Genomic DNA, 21,866 nt, shown 5'->3' on the forward strand with positions numbered 1-21,866 from the left:
CATGAAGATAACAAACGATAAGCGGGACACGTCGCTGGTAGATGCAATACGGAAGAGGACGGAGGGGCGCACTCTGCTATGGTGAGACCCAAACTGATCCTATTTACTCAAATTTATATGGAAAGATCGGGAGGGAGGAAACTTCACCTACACAGCCAAGCGGTTGAACCCCGAAAGCAACAAAGTGCTCTGATGACAGGAGGTGTCCTGAAGTTGGATGCAGGTTTTTTGTTGGTTTGTTGGTTTGTTGGTTTGTTTTGCATTCAGGAAAATGAATACTGTGGTGACTGGTATAATAACTTTCCTTTTTGGTCAGCTTTAATCTGTTTTACTCCTTTACTAAAATTAGATGTTCATTATAGCGATGGCAGGTCGTTCTTCACCAAGCCGTTGCTGATGAATGTCTCTTCCAGTTGGCGTTTGTCTCAAAATGTAGATTTTTTTTGGGGGGGGGGTAAAGCTTTTGCCAGAAGCGGCGTCATCATGTGCGTTGTTCGGGGCTCTCCGGGAAACCTCACGCGTGGGAATGGGTTGTCCCCGGGCGCAGCTGCCAGCGTAGGTGCGATGGTTGGGTACGGATCTGGCGCTGATCAAACCCATTGGCAGATTCCTGCAATGAAGGTTCTTTGTCCACCGAGGGCGCCTACACACAGAGGCAGGCGCGTGATTCAGTCACACGGGAAGAGAGGAGACAGGTTATGTAAATTCAACCAAATCTCAGCATCACCCAATGAAGTGACCCCCTATTTCCTTCGCACATGCTCCAAAGCCTGTGGTCCATCTCCTGTGCAGCCACTTGCAGTGGCTGAATTATTCATAATAGTGGTGAAAGACTGGAATCCTTTAAGTTATGGAATATTTATACAACCATTTTTATCTATAAATATGTATGAGGGATAGGCTGACCGTCCCATTATGCGCCTACTTTGTCAGCGGTTTCCTTGGATGAAAGTGGAGGTGGGCAGAGGTCATTAAAGGGAAGGGAGGAGGGGCGATAGATTTCGCTTGTGCCTCAGTAATTAACATCAATATTGTTTGATTTGAATGCAGATGACAAAGAGGTCCATTGGAGGTTGGATTTGGATTTTAATCTTCAACTGTGTGAGAATAACAATAACGAGCAGAGATCCAAATGGCTCTTGTCTCCATTTTTCGTGCTGAGTGTTCAATATCGAGCTGAACTTGCGCCCTCACTACCCAGAGATCACTACCCAGTCGGACAGTTGCGTGGTCAGTACTGAGCAGTCTTGCTTCCTGTTTTTTGTGGTGACTACCACTGCTCATGCAAGCATTTTCTTCTTCTGTTTTTTTTTTTTTTTTCCTGACAAACTTCTTTCAGCTGCAAGAAATACAGTCACCTCCTTTATCATGTGACAAAATGATACACTGCAACTCTTTGGATCATCTCAGAAAGTACTGAGAGTCCCAACCAAGAGCTCAGCTATTAGCACTTTGGAGTAAAGAGTACACTAAACCTGTCCAGTATCCTGCAGGCCCTGTCCCCGCAGGTGTTGTCAGTGCGAAGAGAGACCGCAGTCCCTGTAGATTTGAAACAAATAAAACACTCTCTCTGAGCTGCTTAATGGGCCATCAGTGAGTAGCAAGGGGCCAATTCTGGCACATGATGATGAGGATCTCAATGAAGTTCAGTGTACGTCTCAATTTAGACACCAGGTGGCACCATTGTGACAACAACGCCATGGCAATGTGGCTAAAGTGATTGGTCTTTTAGAGGCAAGTGTTCAAATATAACACCCATTGATTGTTCAAAGTATAAACTACAGTATGTTATAGTTGAAATACATTAAAGAGAGGATGTTGTTGCATTTTAACAAGACATTTCTTTTTTTCTTATTCCTATAATCTTATGTAATCTTAATAAAATTCCTATAGAAAAAATCTGATTTATACTGTAAAAAATAAGACTATTATAAAAAAAAAATCCTAATCTCAGCCCTATGATGTAAGACTCAAAATTACATAACTTTACATTAACATTAACATAACATTAAAAGTTTACTTCAGATAAAACAAATACCATCCATTACTAGTGAATATAATACCATTCCACCGCATTCATTAACACACGCCATCAGTGTGTTTTGAAGAATGGGGTTACCTTTGCATTATGGGTAGATGTGCAGAGGGTTTCAAGCAACTCTGACATTTGTGTTCAAGAGTCAGTAAGTTTGGTAAAAGAATATTTCTTAGCTGGTAGTTAATAATGAGGTTTGGGATGTTTTGTACATAGCAGCAATAGTAGTACTTAAGTAGTCCTTTACTTAAATAAAAGTAGCAATACCATGGTGTGAAAATACTCAGTTACAAGTCCTGCATGCCAAATTATACTGAAATAAAAGTACAGAGGTATTATTAGCAAAATATACTGAAAATATCAGAAGTAAAGCTATTCGTAATGGCAGCATAATAGCCCCCCTCTCAGTGTCTAGTGAATATTAATATTTGTATGGCTGTATTTGGTATTATTATTACTGATACATTAAACTGCATTTTAAGGTTGTATTTGGCTGAGATGAAGCTAATTTTTAACTATTGACATTCTGCTGGGCAGTTCGTTATTGAAAAATGCAGCCAATAATTATAGCTGTCAAGTAAATGTAGTGGTGTAAAAAGTACAATGTCTCTGTAACTTCTAAAGTACTGGAGTAAGTGTGCTTAGATACACTGGATTCTAAGTTGGGTCCTGTTGGTTGCATACCATCCATTAACATGGCCGTTATCTTGACAGCTGTTGACACATCAGGTCAGTTAGTATCCTGTCAGTAATGAGTAATATTTGACTTAAAAGGCAACCAAATGCTTTCACTGAATTAATCGATAACACACTAAATATGGAAAAATTCCCCCGGTCTGTGACAAGGGTGATCCTGTTGGGCAGTATACTTTCACTTTCCATTTTCCACTATGTGCTGTCAAGCGTTGAGTCATCACATTGCAGTGCTGCAGCAGTCCACATCAATTCAAGCAGGTGGAACAGGACACTTGTTGGCACATGCCTGCTGAAGTATTATGTATGCGTGTGTGTGCGTGCGCTTGTGTGTGCGCTTGTGTGTGTGTGTGTGTGTGTGTGTGTGTTTTCTCTCTTGTGGCACAGTTGGGCTCTATCCTGTCACATGATTTACAAGAAATCACAGAGCTGTCGGGAAGCATGGATATCATTCACCATAAACACTCACTTTTGATGGTCCACACCCTGATCACTTTGATGTCCCAGTGACAACTGTGCAACACCAGACAATAGTCTTTAAAACTATAAAACATTACAACCTGTGTTATGCACAAATAATGGTGTATTTTCCAAAACACCTCCAACGAACGCTCCTGCATTTACTGGTCACTTCTGTAGATTTTGCGGTTAGAGATATTTGGACATGATACAACACACAGCTAGCTCCTGTCATAGCTTTGAGATATTTGTGCAGATGTTTTGAGTGAGATTATGTTTGCTTTGAGCCTGTTGCTAACTCACATCCTGTAGTTTATTAACCACAGCTGAGACTGTGGGTCAAGGTGACATCTCATATCCTCCCAAGGAAGTAATCATCTTTCCCATCCTTCAGTTCTAAAGCAGTCAGGAGCCTTAACCATAAATAGCACACAAGGCCACACTATTGTTCAGATATATTTATATTTAAAAAAAAAGTCTGATAAATGTTCATATTCATACAAAAATAAATAACCAACAAAGTTTTCAGTTTTTTTTTTCCAGCTGCACACACAGAACTACACATAAACCATATATTGACAATTTGATTGACTAGTAACATTTATGACAAGCCTCCAGGGCTTAGTTTTCGACATCATATCAGTCATTTGCACAAAAACATAAAGCCCTCTGCCGCTGACCAAGAAAACTAATTTTTTATGCAGCCCAGACAGAAATTTAAGGGAGCTTGATGTCCGAGCTGTGTGAAATTTATAGAAAAAATGTGGTTCTGTGCTGTTTCCTTAATGGCTGCTGGTGGCCTGGATTTAAGAGTCCACAGTTCAGCAAGAATCAGTGTGTACACACTTCTCTCCATGCAATAGCTTTGTTTCATTTGTCAGGCTGGTTTTCCTATTGGGAGTTTGAGGATGAGGTTTGTGTGTTTTGGCCCCGGCTCATCTGTTGAGACCCCTGGTGATGAAGACTTCTCCTTCTCCCTCTCCCTCTCCTCCTCCTCCTCTTCAGGCACAGTTTTGCATCATGACCGGACTTATGAGCTCTAGAAAACATACGCAGAAGTTCAAACTTTAGCGTGGAGGTAGAGCTGGAAATAAATACTCCCGTAGTATCAGACAGTGTGTGGACTAAAACCGAACCTCTTAGCTTGTAAAATGTGATTAAAACATGACTTTGTGTGTGCAGTGGCATTGATAGCTTATATAGGAGAACCTATCATAAACACTAAGAAAGAAAAGCATAGAAAATGCAAATTTGGGCTCTAATACAAAAGTCAAGGATTACCGATATTTTAGAGGCAAAATGTGCAGGAAAGATCTGGAAACTGCATAAGTAGCTGCTTTGTCATTACAAGAACTGGCTTGGCAACAAATAAGATAATTTACGGATGATTAAAGAAATATGAAGATGGGTGGAACCCTTTTATAACCTAATAGGACCTTAAATATTCTGTGATTTGTTGTGTAATAAGGATATTGCATATCACTATTGTTGCGTGCAAAGATCATTGCTAAATTTCATTTTTTAACCTAAACTGAAGGATTGCATGATCCTCTGGCGGTGGACGAAGCTTTAGTATCCCTTAGGCTTACAAAGACCTTACAAAGACAAGGTTTTCAGGACACATTTACTATGCATGCCGTTAATAAATATGTGTCTATTAGTTTACTATTAGTCGAGTTTCACTGATCAAGGCTCTCACCTATTCCAGCAGTGAATCAGCTGTTTGCCCAGCGGTGCCTCTGGATTCAGACACACTAGCTCATTGTTTTTCTTCAGTGTCACTCTGAAAAACACATGTAAATCCACACATTTAGTTATACTCATCTGGATGTTTGTGTGTGCACGAATGTGTGTGTTTGCAGGACTATGGTACTCACATGACTGTGACTTTGTCGCAGCTGGGGCTTTTTTGGTGGACTGTGAGCTCCTTCAGTTGCCCTCTGACATCCGATTGCATCTCTGGACACAAACATCTTCCCGGGACAAATGTGCTCTCTGACTCTCTCACTGCACAGACACAGTAACAGGATTACAGGTTAAGTCGATACAGTGCAACATGAGCAGGGATTAAGTTACTGCAAGTTCACAGTTTTAAAAAAACAGCAATCCAGGCTTTTACTGTATGCAGATTTTATCTAAGAAAAATACACAGATATAAGCATAGATCAATCCATAGATTGTTACCTGTGATCAGTAAACAGAAGAAGCTCAGGAAGGCAAGCTGACAGACCGACTGCGGGTAAAGCTTCATATTGGACACGAGCTGAGCGTTGACACTGAGCCTCTGAGCCACATGTTGCTGTTTTATACTGAGGCTCCTCCCACACTAACTCAGAGCTGGGCTTTCCAAACCAGGAAATTCCCCAATGGCACTTTCCTTCTAAAATATCAGGATGCAGGGATCAGGGACACCATTCTTTCAGCTTTTGTCAGAAAATACTTAAGACCCTGAAGGACACAGTGATTAATGAGCTTAATTCACATGATGTGTGTGTGTGTGTGTGTGTGTGTGTGTTGGGGGGGGGGTCTTTTTGTTTGTTTGTTTTTGTTTTTTTTTACCATGCACTGAATTAACTAGACAACAAGACTAGGTCAAAACGTAGTATATGGCTAGACTTTCTTTATCTGTTTGCTTCTCTCCTGCTTTCTGTGCTCACATATACAGTAATATAATACAGCCGAACTCTGTTCTTCTGTTTCTGTTGTCAGACAACGGAAAAAGTATAACGTAGTGACTGAAACGTGGCCCATTGAGACGATATGTTATACCGGCGACTCTCTTCTACGGAAAGTAGCTAAGTTTTGTCGAAAAAGTCTCTAGATTTGTCAGTAGGTGTTTTTGTGAGGAAAAGTCGCTTAAAGGATGTGAAAAGTCGGTAAATCTAGGAACAATGCGCTAAGTTGGTAAAACTGCCTGTAAACGCCTCAGGATGACGTAATAGAAACTGTTTGCACCAGTTTAATTTGAAAGAGCAACGACCAATAGGGAAATTCAGCACTCGGTCAGGCAGCATTTGGCTGACCAGTGGTGTAACTTTGTCGCTCACTTAGCCAGTCATGGACATACATGTTTATAGGGCTGGCCCCCGCAGTTGAGGTCAGCCAAAAAAGACAGCAGTGTTGAAGACTGGTTGCTTTCTGTAAAAACTTTGCCAAACAGATGACTAAGGTGTTTCTTATCATTAATAAAGTGTATGCTAATTGTTTATAAAAAAAACTGCCGACAGAGGCAGCAGTTATCCTTGAATGAGACATGAAGACACAGTCTTCGTTTCCAGGCTTTGTTAAGCTTTGCCACAACAATCATATCTATCGGTCTGTTGGCTCAGTGTCAACGACACCATGTGATTGCTCCTAATTTTCTGTCCCTGCTTTTAACACAGGAGCCATTAGTTTAACAGTGTTTCACTTAAAAAATTACACACCACAGCACATTAAATTAATATGCATATTTTATCATTTCAATTGTCATATGTTTCTCTGTGGTTTTCCATAATCTTTTAAAAGCACATGGTCGCAGGAGTTTTCTCTTTGGGAATAACAGGTTATTTGTACATGCGCATCATCATTTATATAGTCTCAGTTATTAGTTGAGAGTATATATGCAGTGTTATTGAGATAATACAATCTTTAAGTAATTTCTGATGTTTGTTTCTCATATTTGTCTGCCACAGCTGCGCTCTAGACAGAATGGGTGAGAGTCAGACCTACGTGAAGCTCAGTGAAGAGAAACTCATAGCAAAGTAAGTCCCTTTAGTTCCCTCACTGTACAGTGATTACGCACTATAGAGTAAAATTACAATGGTGGCTGCCTATATTAATCATCATCTTTGCTTGTATTGTGTCAGAGCTGTGAGAGATAATCTTTCCTTTGCGGTCTTGTGTTCACATTCAGGTCTGACATCTTGTCACTACTGAGGACCTACAACTGTTATCATGAAGGGAAAAACTTCCAGCTGAGGACTCGTGAGGTAAGAAAAACTCAGCCGCAGACATGTCACCTGACAGGAGACAGTGCTCGGGGAAATAGAAAGGTAAACAGAGAGAGTTGTTGATAAAAGCTCGGGAGTGTTTGTGGGTGAGTTGCACACATGCCAGAACGAGAACCAGTTTGATTCTCAGGCAAACGATGATGATTAAAAAACTGAGCTGAAATAAGTTTCCAATGTGGTGACAGGTCTTCGTTCAGATCATATCTGCAATTCCTGGCTTTTTTTTCTCCGACATACCAAGTGGCTGGAAAACCACAAAAAAGCCCCCCTTTCCATCAAAAAGAAAATGAAAATGGAAGGAGGGATTGAGTCGCACATTTCATTCATATGCACTCACTGCTTAGCAAAGCTTTTTCACGGTAAACACTTGCTGTTGTGGGTTGTCTGTAAAACTGCTCCTAAGAGTTCCGTTAGTTGCTTGATAACTATTCTGATGTTATGGTCGGGAGTTCCCCCTTGTGTTCAGGTTTTTAAGGAAGGGCCATTGTGTGTTGCTGTGTGTGGGCAGGGCATGGCAGGGTGGTCAGGATCTAAGCCCTCTTTTTTGTCCCCTCAGCCCAACTCACAAAGTTGTGTCATTCTGGGAAAATCCCCCACAGTCACAGACCTGATGAGGGTACATACAATATACAGATGTATAATAGAGGGACCATGGATATCATAATATATAATATATAACATTTTATTGCTTAAAGAATGACTCAAGACATTAAATTACAGTGCTGTAACTTTATAGTAGGTCATATGAAACTTTAATGTGGGATTTTGAAAGTGTCATTTTTTAACCGTGTTGAAAATGCAAGTCAGTCTGTAATTCAACCAAAACATGTTGCTTCACTACTAGATTAACAGATTCAGTCCAGACTACAATAACCTAAATATACAGTACATTTATTAAGTGTGATAGTTATAAAAAGAGACTACTGCGGTGAAAACTGATGATTGTACAGTATATATTTCTTTCTATGTTATTGCTTAGGCTATTGCTTAGTTTGATGAGTAATGTATAAAACAGACAAAACATGGAGTTACGGGTCTCAGTCCGAACAGGACAAAACTCACTCATATAAACTAACTTTATATGCTGTCTAGCATCTGCTCTTTCTGCATTCACAGTTTCCTGTATTTTGTCAAAAACAGTATTATTGATTTATTGGTAATCAAATATTAGCTGTGTAACAGTGTCATAGCAGTATTTTAGCCATATACAGTGAATTACATAAAAACTGTTCGGTATAGATATCACTAAAATATTGTTTTAAAAAAATGAAATACTGAGAAATACTGAGCAAAAGACAGCGTTGCTAAACCAGTCTAGTGAGACTGGAATGCTGCATTTACAGGCAAAAATAAGCATCTTTACTGCTTGCTGCTGCAAAGCTATACCAACACAATCATCTGAGTGATGTAAAATTGGATCCTGATGAATAAACATTCAGTTGTAGGAGGAAAAAAAGTTCTTGTTCCACTGTTCAGATTTTACTACGAAAGATTACTCATTGTAAAAAAACATGCAAAACAACAAATGACTTGTCTACTGGTTTGTGGTCTGCAAGGAATACTGGCACTAAATGTATCAATAAATTCTGCTGGTAGTGGCTTTAAAGAACCACTTTATGTCACACTAAGACATGAGAATATGAAAGCTACGATCACAATTTGAAGCAACTAAAACTTTTTTGAGATTGAGTTTTTTCCTGACCTTGGAAACAGCAGCTGACAAAAAAAAAAAGTCTCCACAAAGTTCATTCAGCAGCTGTTCTGGAGCTCTCGGTCAAAGATGTTGAAAATTAAATTTTAAGATCATGTGATAGACTCAGAAGCTCCACAACAGCTACTAAATGGACTTTGTGGTGAGAAATGGTCTGTCAACTGCCTTTTCCAGTGTCAAGAGTGAACTTTCAATCTCAACTTTTAAATTAACATGGATGAGGTGTCTGTAAAGTGCTCAGAAAAATGGGAACTTCTTGTTACCGTATTGTTAGGGTAGGATTGGTGGTGATGAAAAAACCCTCTTGCAAACTACATCGTAATAGTAGGTAGGCAACCATAATGGTGTATGTATACTTAATGTAAAATTCTCTATTCATTTACTCCAATAATTTATACATTGGATGATGTAGTTACATTGTTACAGCTGTATAGCCTCATGAACCACATGGAGTGAGGCCAATGGTCAGTCAAGACTGGCTCATTAGATATTTTGTGGATATGAGAGACAAAACATTACTCAGCAGTGGCATTCTAGGGGTTGGAAGCTAGCCCAAGACCAAAATCGTGAAACTCATCAGTGTGAATTCCTAGAAATTCAGTGACTTTGTGAATGAGCTCAGATGAAAACCAGATGTAGACTTGCGCCATCATTTCCAGATACAGTTTTACTGTGATTATATACGTTAGCATGAAAAAGTTTGGGCACCCCTGGTCAACATTTTTGTTACTGGGCATAGTTAAGTGAGTAGAAGATGAACTGATCCTCAAAAGGCATAAACTTAAAGGGGAAACATTCTTTTCAACATTTTAGGCAAGATTAGCGTTTTTGTTTTTTTGGACAAGTTCAGAGTGAAAAAAAGGAAAGGAAGCCCATACAGAAGTTTGGGCACCTCAAGAGATTTTAGCTATCAGATAACGTTTACCAAGGTCTCAGACCTTGATGAGCTTGTTAGGGCTATGGCTTGTTTACAGTCATCCTTAGGAAAGGCCAAGTGATGCAAATTTCAAAGCTTATAAATACTCTGACTCCTCGAACCTTGTCCCAACAATCAGCAGCCATTGGCTTCTCTAAGCAGCTGCCCAGCACTCTGAAAATTAAAATAACTGATGCCAACAAAGCAGGAGAAGGCTATGAGAAGATAGCAAAGTGTTTTCAGGCAGCTGTTTCCTCGGTTCATGATGAAATTACGAAATGGCAGTTGACAGGAACGGTGGAGGTCAAGTTGAGGTCTGGAAGACTAGGAAAACTTTCCAAGAGAACTGCTCCTATGATTGCTAGAAAGGCAAAGCAAAACCTCTGTTTGAATGCAAAAGACCTTCAGGAAGATTTTGCCGACTATGGAGTGGTGGTGCACTGGTCTACTGTGCAGCGACACCTGCACAAATTTGACCTTCATGTAAGAGTCATCAGAAGACAACCTTTCCTGCGTCCTCACCACAAAATTCAGCGTCAGAAGTTCGCAAGGAACATCTAAACAAGCCTGATGCATTTTGGAAATGAGTCCTGTGGACTGATAAAGTTAAAATTGAACTTTTTGGCCACAGTCAGCAAAGGTATGTTTGGAGAACAAATGGTGCAGAATTTCATGAAAAGAACACCTCTCCAACTGTTAAGCACGGGGGTGGATCAATCATGCTTTGGGCTTTTGCTGCAGCCAGTGACAGGAATCTCCCAGAATCTCTTGCCTTTTGCAAGGAAGAATGGACGAAAATCCCCGGAAAAAGAACTGAAAGACTCTTAGCTGCTACAAAAAGTGTTTACAAGCTGTGATACTTGCCAAAGTGGGTGTTACTATGCGCTGACCATGGAGGGTGCCCTTTTCCTTTTTTGTTATTTTGAAACTGTAAAAGATGAAAATAAAATAAGTAATGTTGCTCAAAATATTTTTTTTAAAAAAATGTGTCATCTTTAACTCTGCCCTTTTGGGAATCAGGTTATCTTTGACTCACTTACCTATTCACAGTAACAGAGATTTTGATCAGGGGTGCCCAAACTTTTTCATGCCACAGTATATCCGACACATCCGAGTATTTGTTTTTATTATTGGGCAATCGTCTAGACTGAACAAAGAGGTTCTGTGTGGGAACAAAAGTGGGGAAAGGCGGTTGGACATTGTATGAGAATTCGTAAGGGTTGTTTTTCAGATTACATCATTATCATCTCCTGCGGGTATAGTCAGGTGATGTGTGTTAGTCATGTTGTCTGAGGACATGTCAGGTGGTTTGACTTCAAGGTTCAGCACCGTCCACAGTAAAATAACATTAACAGTAACATTTTGAGGAGAAAAAAAAGCTCTAACGTGTACTGAGAGTACAACTGGATTATCTGTAATAATGTAGATGATGCCGATGCTTTCATTACTGAGACAGCCGAGCAACACCTTTGCTGGAGCCAGAATGGAATCCCGGACTTGCTTAAGAGCACTTCAGCATGGCGGATATGTGCTAAAAGGTCTTCTGATTAGAGGAATGTCATTTTAACCTCTACACCTGCCTGCTACTACATAATGTGTTCATATTATAATTTTGTATAGTCAAAAGATTTCAGTCTGATCTGATTAAACACTGGGCAAACACAGGAGTGGCTGCATGTATTTACCTAGGCCTGCCTGCCGGAATAACCAAATATCAGTCTATGTGTGTGCATCTCACTCTAGTGGCTGTATCAAGCACTTTTCAGTTTAAAAAAGCCACCAATGCAGCACCATCTATTACCACTAGATGTCAGTGCCATGCTGGGGTTTGTCCGTGGCAGTGGTGGAAGAAATATTCAGATTCTTTACTTGTGCAGAAGTAGCAGAGCAGCACCAAAAGACTTCCATACTTTTACTTAAGTAAAAGTATGGAAGTATTATCAGCAATTTGAACTTGTATGATCAAAGTACTAATTAAAATATATTATTGGATTATTGTCACTGATGCTTTAATATGTAACTAGCATTTTATTGTGGCATTTTTTAGTATCAAAGGAGGTCATTTTAACTACTTTATATGCTGTTTTTGTTGTTGCTGGTTTTGTTAATCTTTACACAATGTAGCGTCAAAATATAGCACCGACAGTAAAAGTATTCATTATGCAGACTGACCATTTCGGAATAATGTTTATTGTTGCATTATAATTATTGATGCACTTGTGTGTACATCGCTTTAAAGTTGTAACTGGTAAAGATGGGGCTAATTTTAATATTATATATACTGCTGGTTGGTTTGTGATCCCCCCCCCTACATGCACACACACACACACACACACACACACACACACACACACACACACACACACACACACACATACACCAAAGATCAATAAAGTCTAATCTGTCTTATCTATCTAAGTTATAATAAAAATGTAGTCAAGTAAACACTTACATTTTTCTCTCTAAATTGTAGTAGAGTTGAAGTATATACATCGTAGCATAGAATGGAAATACTAAAGTACCCCAAAACTGTACTTGAGTACAGTATTTCAGTAAATACGTACTTACATAGCGCAACCGGCCTGTAGACACAACCCTCTCATGGTGTTTTAATACATCCATGGATGCAACCCTGGCAGAAGCGTTTAAACCACGGGTACAACTAACGATTACATTTATTATCAGTTAATCTATTGATTATTTTTTCAATGAATCATTAAGTCTCTGAAATGTCAGAAAATTGTAAAAATACCTTTGACAAGTTCCCAGAGCCCAAGGTAATGTCCTCAAAAAAGAGATTGAGTTTACAGTAGAGAAAAGAAAAAGAGCGGAAAATTCTCACTTTTTTAAAGCTAGAACCAGAAAATGTTGTAGATGAAATGATCTTCAGCTCTTTTGTAAAGTAACTTTAGAAACAGCAAACAATAAACATTTTCATGATTTCTTTGTATTTTATTACAAACTATATCCTTTACATATTTACAAAATATTAAACGATGTAAACATGTGGAGTTGAGTCCTCAGTGCAAAGAAATAAATAGATCTTCACTTTTCTCAAGAGCCATATGCTTGTCCTTGTTCAGCCATCAAAAGAAGTCCCATCATACATTGCTACGTTTAAGTCTTCATAATCAGAGCAGGTTCTTCCAGCCTTGTTCGATGATGCGATACTCCAGCAAAGTGCCTACGGGACTTCCCACAACAACTACGTCTCTCCTCAAGTCCTTATCTGTCCAAACAGCCAGTCTACAGGGTCTTTGCCCCGGCAGTCTCGTTCTCTGCCCATCTTGAGAGAAAAATCCTCTGTGCTGTTTGGATTCAGACTAGAAGGTCTGGAAGTCCTTAATGTGCGGGGAGACCCGCGAGGAAGTGAGGCTGAGACGGAAAGCTTCATCTGAGCCTTTGAGAACTGTCGCAGCCTGGGGGACCTCTGGAGTCTGACGGGGCCGCAGCTCGGGGCTTCGACAGGGCGGGCGAGGGCCTGGATACTGGTCATGTAGTCCTCTAGCGACTGGGAGCTCTGGGTAGACTGGGAGGATGAGGGATGGACAGGCAAGTCCTCAAGCGTCTCAGTAATGGTGGGTAGGAGAGGCAGGGAAAGCAACAACCGCCCACGTTTCATGCTGCAGTGGGAGAAGAAAAATAAAATTGTTAGATTATTGTGTGTTATTATTTTGTTATTTATTAAAAAACAAAGCTAGATAGATAGTGATTTTAATTTTCTGTGTTTAATCAGGGTCTTTCAGCTGCTTAGAAATCTGCCACAGTGGTTGTGTGTCTGCATTTTCTATTTTGCCTGCTGTCTTTTAGCCTTTTGCCTTTAAATTTTTTGTTTCGCAATGAGAAAATATGTAAAGTTGCTACAATTCAGCTGAAATCAATAATAGAAAAATCTGATACTGAAAAAAAGAAGAGGCATTCTCACCTTTGAGGCTATACGTCTGACACACAGAGTGAAACAGAGTGATGTCTAGTCCGCTCAGTTGAATATGACTGGACCGGAGCGCAAATCCAGGCTTTATAGAGGCACACTGCAGCAGAGTGATTAACCGCTACTTCCAAAAATAGTCCTGCTGACCTTACTTGCATCTGTGTGAATTTATGTGCGTGTGTGTGTGTGAGAGAGAGAGAGAGAGAGAGAGAGAGAGAGAGAGAGAGAGGGTGTGTGCATGCCTGTTCAGGAAACTCAGGAGTGGCAGGGTTAGGGAGGTTCAGTGGTGCAGCTGCTTTGAATGTTTATGTTCCAGAAACAATGAAGCCCTGGGAGCAATCTGACACACCTCCAAAAACCCACTTTCTGCTTCTTCTGTCCTTTCCTCTAACGTCTACATACGTTTACTGACACATTAAAATGATTGTTATCCAAAGGGTGCTAAAAACTGACTGTGTTCATCTCCAGTAGAATTATTCTTTCAGCAATTTGCACATTTCTCACCGCAAAGCCTCCTTTTGATCCCACCGTGTACAACTATGACATAAAAAAATATGTTAGACACGAGTTAGCCATTAAAATGAAACCATTAACAGTCTGTAAACTGAAAGCCATACATTTAGGGGCCAAGGCAGCATGAAGAATTTGTTTAACTCCATGAGCTGTTTATGTATAAACACAAACAAATCATGTGCCTCTTTGAGCAATCTGTGATCCTAATGGCTTTTGGTGGTGCAAAATCATCAAATCCTGTACATTGTACAGTAGTTATATATACATCTTTGAACACCCTTATATATCCTGTATAAAGTATATTATATACTACAGGAGCCTAATTGAAATGATCGTCATTTACACTTTTATAACACTTATAATACTTTCCCCTTATGTATGTTTTCCACGTATTCATGTGTTTACAATTAAATTACAACAAACCATTAAATTACTTTAACTACAACTCTGGCAGTGTACCAGCTTATCAGACTGACTTCTGAGAATTACTGTCCTGATATTTTCTTCCTCTAACTCTTGTTATTACTCTGTATTACTATGGTATTGAAATGTCTGTGACAAATTGATTCATAGACTTTTCGTTCAGCAGAATCCGGGTTAAAAGTTTAAATTAGCTATAGTGATGATCTAACAAGCTATTTAGATAAATGAACTGACAATGCATATACTGATAGTATGACAATCGGTGAGGACAACAGTTACAGTTGTGGTGTATTATCTGATTTATTACTGGTTCATTATAATAAATGCACAAAAAAATTGATTGGTTATCAGGATTGTTTGTCAACCTCATGTGTTACACTTACAACAACCTAAAAGGGGGGGAACACTGTTTTTTTTTTCTTTTCTCTTTTCTCAGAACACATACAGCAGTTTGACCATTTCTTCTAATTTTAGAGTTTCAGTTTTGTGAAATCAAAACACCTCCCCCAGCGTGTACGTGACCCAAAGCAGCCATGGCTCTTTTCTCATTATTGCTACCTCCTCGGACGTGACTTAACCCTCGTACTGTGTAAAGAAAGGGTGGGTCAGCCCTTACGAGTATTCTCCAAGATGAGAGGGTTCACCCTGTAGCTGCGAGCGACTGTTCCAGCACGTACACCTGATATTGAGCCACTGTGGCTGCCGGCCAGCAGGATATCCCCTCTAACCATGACTGCTGATAATTGTTGTTATATGTGTGCGTTTCTGTGCGTATGTGTGTGTAGGAGGATGGAGAGCTCATCCTCGAGGGGTTGCTGAACATCTACTGGGGTCTACGCCGACCGATCAGACTTCAGATGTACGATGACAATGAAAGATTCCGTCTCAACCGGTATAACAACCTTATCCTGACTGACACATAGATGCCTTCATGTGCTGAACAAACAGATGTGTGGCCAGCAATGTTAACAGGGACCTCTCACACAATTGCAGAGAAAGTCACACTCTAAAAACTCTAACCCCACCCTGTATTATTTAATTGAGGAAACTGGAGAAACTCCTTTGTAGCCTCCACCTGAGTAGTGCAGGATGTTACTGATGCTACAGATTTGGTGAATTTTTGTTTTTTAGCCAATATCTTTGGAATTAAGATCCAATAAAAGAAGAGAGGACTTTTTTAATCTCCGAAGGGGAAAGAGGTAGTTTATATATTCTAAAGAGGTAGCGAAGGAAATCTGAATAAAATAAAAACAGCACAAGACGTTAAGGAATGTCATCCAAAAGTTACATACAGTATTTTTTTGTTTGCATTGGCAACACATTTTAAATGTCCAAAACATCACTGGTTGTAACTTCTCAAATACCAGGATTTGATGCTTTTCTTTGTCTTATGCAATAATAAATTGAATATATTTGGGTTTAGGATTCTCAGCCAAGTAAAAAAAACAAAAAAACATTGGATTGTGGAGATTATATCATTTTTCACATTTTTTTTATATTTTATAGCCAAAATAATTAATATATTAATCAAGAAAATGATCATGAGTTACACTCCTAGTGAAAAATGTAGGCAGTAGTGTAATGGAAGTAAATAGGCTTAAGGAAAAAGAGTAAGAAGGGGTATAGAGGAAGAGATTTAAGTTGTCCTCCTCACCTCATATCTAGTGTCTCACATGAAAACAATTGAAAGTTATGGAGAAAAAAGATAGTAAGTGGAGAAAGCCTGGATACACTTAAAGTAATGTATTCTTTAAAGAATGTTATGAAAGTCAATAAACAGTGAGCATATTTTTCTTCCGTAGATCTGCTCTGGCATCAGCGGAGTCTAACAATAATTCACTGGGCGGAGAGACTGGTCCAACTAGTGAGTAATCTACACGTGCAGTCATTGTCTCAAACTCACACACACACACACACACACACACACACACACACACACACACACACACACACACACACACACACACACACACACACACAACTGCTAGATTAATGTAGATTAAGCACATACTGAAACAGATTAGAGCTCCACAAGTGCTTCATTCAGCATTCCCAGGGGAGAAGGTTGACTCAGGTGCCGAACACAGATTATCATGAGATGCCGTCCAGATCAGATCACCAACAATATAAATAAGCAGGGTTAGACTACTTAGTCACAGGTCTGACATTTGCCTTTTTAAGCAGTTTTGTCAACGGCTGACATCCCACAGGGGTCCTTCTTGACCACAGATTGACAACTGAGGAAATTTGCTTTTTTTTTTCTTTTTTTTTGCACAGATTTTATGTGCTTCCCCTGCAAATCCAGATCATTGTTCCGGGTTTGACTATTAAGTTTTGTCACGTGATGATCTTAATGCGGTTTTAGAGGATTTAAAATTCTGATGGAAACACTGAACCCTTACAGCTAGTTGAAATTTAACTTACACACTCCAGATCTTAATTCGAAAGCCAAACAGGATACATTTATTAATGTGTGTATATTATAGCAAAGTTACTTTTAGCTCTGAACTTAAACAAACTTATAGGCCTTACATTAGTGTCTGGGTCAAAAAAATGGCACATTGTATGGGATTGGAAAAAATGATGGGTGAAAAGTTGGCAACTTTTTATTTATTTGTTCATATGGAGTTTGCCACTTTCTGACACTTATATTATGTCAAAAGATATGTGAGGGAGAACAACAAGTATTTTTGTTGGATACAGATGCGTTCATATGCTTCACAGTAAAACGATTCCTCCAAAAATATTTGAAACTAATGACTATGAGCATGAAATATTGCCTACTGGCTATAAAATTAGTCTAAAATATTGGTCAAATTCTATATATATGAAATGAAATAAATAAGGAGAGCCAACACTGCTTTGGCTTAGAGAGTACAGAAGGGCTTTTAGAAGAAAATGATCAGTTTTTTAAGTAGCCAAATAAATCCAGTTTGTTCATTAGTTCAAAACAAACTAATCTGAACTAATTGATACAGTTACTTCAAATTAGTTTGACTAATTGGATCTAGTTATTTTTTGATTCCGTTAGTTTCATCTTGCTACACTGACAGGTTTCCCTCCAAACATATTTTGCCATCAAAATTATGGGTCAAAAGTTCAAGCCAGACGGTGAGAGCTAAAGAAAAAAACTGGGAATACGTAGCAGGTGAAACACCACGTGTTGTTCCATCTTTTCCTAAAACTATCTGCAAACGTCCGATGTAGACCATGCGTTAAGGCGGGTGTGTTTTTGTTCACGTGCATCATGAGGTGGTGACATGGTTGGTCAGGAGGAAGAGGATTCTCCTCAGCTGCTGAGGACCAGGAGTGATGCTTCCTTCATGCGGGTTCAGAGGAGGACAAAGACCCACACTGCCAGAGACTTGCAGCGCTTGCGCACACACAGGTTCTCAATCAACGGACACTTCTACAACCACAAGGTACAATAAACAGAACACATATACAAGCACACACATTAATGTATCCCGTTGTGGACACATCTCCGGGTGCAGAGGGGCAATGGTTTCCTGTGCGGGTGTGCCTGCACTTGTGCCTAGTTTCATTAATGTGCCATAGAATACAAGGTTACAGTGAGTTCTGTCATCAGTTTCTCCTGAATACACCGTGTCTGTGTGTTATTATTGAACAGATTCCAGCTCGAGACTGAGGGATTTCCTTTCTCTTTTAGATTTCCGTTTCAAAATGCTCAAGGTGTTCAAAATGTCCAGGAATCCCTGCTCAAATCGAGGAGTCAGGAATTTTGATGAAGCAAAGTTCCAAACACTTTGTGTCCTCTCAGTTATAGATTTCTGCACGTTTGTTTCTCTTACCTTCAGACATCTGTATTTACTCCAGCCTATGGTTCGGTCACTAACGTACGAGTAAACAGCTCCATGACGACAGGACAAGTCCTCAACCTGCTGCTACACAAGTTTAGGGTAAGCAGTGAGACACTGGTGGTGTTTCAGTAAAACTTAAAAACTAGAAATAATCTGTATTTGTGTCTGTTTAGGTGGAGAATAATTCTGAAGAGTTTGTCCTCTATATGGTTCACGAGTCTGGCGGTAAGTCATACATTTCATTGTGGTTTTGTCACTGGAAATGTTGCGTTCGTGTGTATTTGTGTGTGTGTGTGTGTGTTTGTTTTTTCGGTCAGTTGCTTTCTTTGTCTGTGACCTTGTAGAGAGGACCCGCCTGAGGGATGGTGAATATCCACTGGTGGCTCGTGTGCTTTATGGACCCTGTGAGAAAATCTCCAAGATCTTCATCAAGGAGGCCGACCTGGGGGAGGAAGTCACGTATGATGTGAGTCTGGGCCTCCTCTCTCTGTTCTCTCATCTCGTTCACGATAAGTGACCCTTTTTCTTTTTTTGTTTAGTCCTCAACATAGACACACAAGAATACAATGGACCAGTGATAGACAGTTGGGTTAAATATAGCAAGCTGAAGAAAGATATCCTGTTTTGGGACCGATATAACAGTAGGCAAAGATGACCAACTGCATGTTGTGACTGCACTGAGTAATATAAATAAAACCAGATTGTTCCTGGAGAGGTTTTCTGGGTTGTCTATGATTGCAATCACTCTCATATATATCAACTCAATAACACAAGTTAAAGGGTCAGATCCATCAAAATAACAAAACAAAAAAACTCTACTAGAGTTTTGGTTTTATTTGTTTTTGAAATATCCACCTATTATTTCTGCCTCGACTCCAACACAACAGAGGTGACTAAAATTCCATTTGTGTTGCTTTGAGAATTAACAGATTACATTTAAAATATTCAACAGTTATATTTATTTCCACAAATAAAACCACAGCTCAAGCAAGGTTTGTTCAGTTTTTATTGGAGCTACTTTGCCATGAAAATATAGTCCTTACAAAGACTGTTATATACATAATATAGTGTGTTCTGTGGGTTATCCAGAATAACAGGGAAGCTGTTTCTGGAAATAGAAGTTTGTTTATTTATTTTTTTAACTTTAAAAAATGTGTTTATTCTTTGTTTGTTTATTTGTTGTAATTGTGGTGAATTCCCCTTTAAGATAGTAGTAGAGCTATTCTACTGTGTTTTACCCTCTATTGGAAAAGGTCATCTTGTGTTGCAGTCAACTTAGTCCCTCTTTTAGTATTTTATTTTTAATTTTTATCAACCAGACGTATGTTTTCACCCATTTCTTTTTGTCGGTTTGTTTGTTTATTTGTCATCATGACTATGCAAAAACTCCTAAACCAATTTGCACCAACATTGGTAGAGGCATGGGACATGGGCCAGGGAAAAACCCGTTCAATTTTGTGGCAGATCCAGATCATTTACTATAAATTTGAATTTTTTCCTTTCAAGTCTGGTGTATGTTGTTTGACACTGGCCTTGGCGGATGTATGCGCACTGCTGAGTGCCATTGTAGTTCTCACTCGAGCTGATCTGTTTAAATTTTTTTCCCCCCCCAGGTTGCCCAGTACATTAAGTTTGAGATCCCTGTTTTAGACAGCTTTGTAGAGAAACTGAAAGAGGAGGAGGAACGTGAGATAAACAAACTGACCAAAAAGTAAGTCATGAGTCTCTTTGAGTTGCACAACATCACAATATCTATGTCTCCTACTGGCAGTACATAAACAATACAAGGCTGATGCTTTTCAATGAGGAGAGTGTTTGTGTAAAACATCCATCAGTCACTGTTTGCAAGGTTGTGTAATCATTTAACTCATATGACTGAGATTCCAGCCCCAGTAACCCTGACATTGTGTTTTTGTTTATGTATGTGTGTGTGTGTGTGTGTGTGTGTGTGTGTGTGTGTGTGTGTGTGTGTGTGTGTGTGTGTGTGTGTGTGTGTGTGCATGTTATGATGACCACTCACTTGCGGCATGTGGGCTCAAACATAAGATTCTTTTTTTTTTTACACACGCATATTTTACAATTGGCCATGCACACACTCATTGTAACTTCCAGCTTTAAAGACTAAGCCTGGTGATTTATTTTATATTGCTCCTGTTATCAAGAAATTCCATGAAAAGGCCAAAAACTATGACTTAATCTCACTAACAAGTATTGCTTGTGTTAGTTTACTCCTCTGACCTCCACTGTCAACTGTCAAAAACTATTAAAAATGCATCAGTAAGCCACAACATGGCACCGGGGGGCATTTTCTTGTTACCTATAAACATGGGACTGTGGGACTTATTTTTATTTGTCCTCCACATACACCTTCAAGCTGCCATAAAAACTAGCTAATGTGTATTCAACGCCAGCTGAAAGTCGTACCCAGCAAATTCTCTATTTACTTTTGTTTGAGTAACGTTTGCTATAAACTGCAGTGCTCATCTGTTTTAAAAAAATACTTATGTTTTTTTTATTAAAAATATATTTTTAACCAGTTTTAAAAGTTTTACATCTTAAGTAGTAACTTGAGATGTAAATCTTTAAAACAAAAAAAAAAAAATAAAATAAAATAAAAAAACAGGTGTTCAGGGAGCCACAGACAGGGTCAAGAATGAGACTAAGTAGTTTACAGATCACAGTTTATATATCACTTTATATGTTTATTTGTATATGTATATTCTTTTGTATGTTCTTTTGTTAATATGTTCTTTTTTGTTTGAATGTGTCTTTGAGTCTTTAATCATGTGTGTTTTCTCACCTCTGCAGGTACAGTGCTCTGAGGTCTATGATTCTGCATCAACTTGAAGGCCACACCAGTGACAGAGTATAGAGTACAGATGTCACCCGTGTGTGCGCGCGCGCGTGTGTGTGTGTGTGTGTGTGTGTGTATGTATGTGTGTGAGAGGGGAAGGGGTAGGTCCAAGACTAGTGACTGTTGATTTACTATGGGAACATTTCCAGATACTGTAGTGAATGTAGAGGTAAAGGTAAAAGGGTCAAAGTAAAGGCTGCAGTCGAATCTTATCATACACCAATGTGCTTCTACTTTTAGAATTACATATCTAAACAGTTTGTATGATCTGTTTTGTTAATGTTATTACTATTGAGTGTATCACTGTTTTGATAACTCTCCTATTAATGTATTTGCATTTTGTATGAAAATTCTTACTTCAAATATGGATATTTATACGAGCTGTTTTGGTAACGTTTCCTCTGACTTGGACCTTTTTTTGTAATAAATCAGTTTTAGTGTGGCCTTTATAAATGCTGCTGGATCTCTGCTGACACCAAACATAATACCCAGCTCAGACTTCCCACAAAGAAAACAGC

The 21,866-nt window shown here is 39.2% G+C and overlaps 2 protein-coding genes across 2 annotated transcripts; one reads left to right on the forward strand and one right to left on the reverse strand.

Moving 5' to 3' along the window:
• On the forward strand, nucleotides 1–21,854 carry rassf4a (Ras association domain family member 4a). Its single transcript, XM_040138427.1, has 11 exons — nucleotides 1–81; nucleotides 6,862–6,930; nucleotides 7,083–7,158; nucleotides 15,459–15,565; nucleotides 16,476–16,537; nucleotides 17,926–18,095; nucleotides 18,492–18,593; nucleotides 18,668–18,719; nucleotides 18,839–18,960; nucleotides 20,108–20,205; nucleotides 21,303–21,854. The coding sequence occupies exons 1-11, from the start codon at nucleotides 2–4 to the stop codon at nucleotides 21,364–21,366; spliced, it is 1,002 nt and encodes a 333-aa protein (XP_039994361.1). The 5' UTR covers nucleotide 1; the 3' UTR covers nucleotides 21,367–21,854.
• Nucleotides 3,651–5,454, reverse strand: LOC120796092 (C-X-C motif chemokine 11-like). Its single transcript, XM_040138453.1, has 4 exons — nucleotides 5,372–5,454; nucleotides 5,065–5,194; nucleotides 4,887–4,970; nucleotides 3,651–4,226 (listed from the first exon to the last, which is right to left on the reverse strand). The coding sequence occupies exons 1-4, from the start codon at nucleotides 5,436–5,438 to the stop codon at nucleotides 4,079–4,081; spliced, it is 429 nt and encodes a 142-aa protein (XP_039994387.1). The 5' UTR covers nucleotides 5,439–5,454; the 3' UTR covers nucleotides 3,651–4,078.
• Nucleotides 21,855–21,866: the final 12 nt, after the last annotated feature.

Source organism: Xiphias gladius, chromosome 11 (assembly GCF_016859285.1).
Source record: "Xiphias gladius isolate SHS-SW01 ecotype Sanya breed wild chromosome 11, ASM1685928v1, whole genome shotgun sequence".
Taxonomy (NCBI): Eukaryota; Metazoa; Chordata; class Actinopteri; order Istiophoriformes; family Xiphiidae; genus Xiphias; species Xiphias gladius.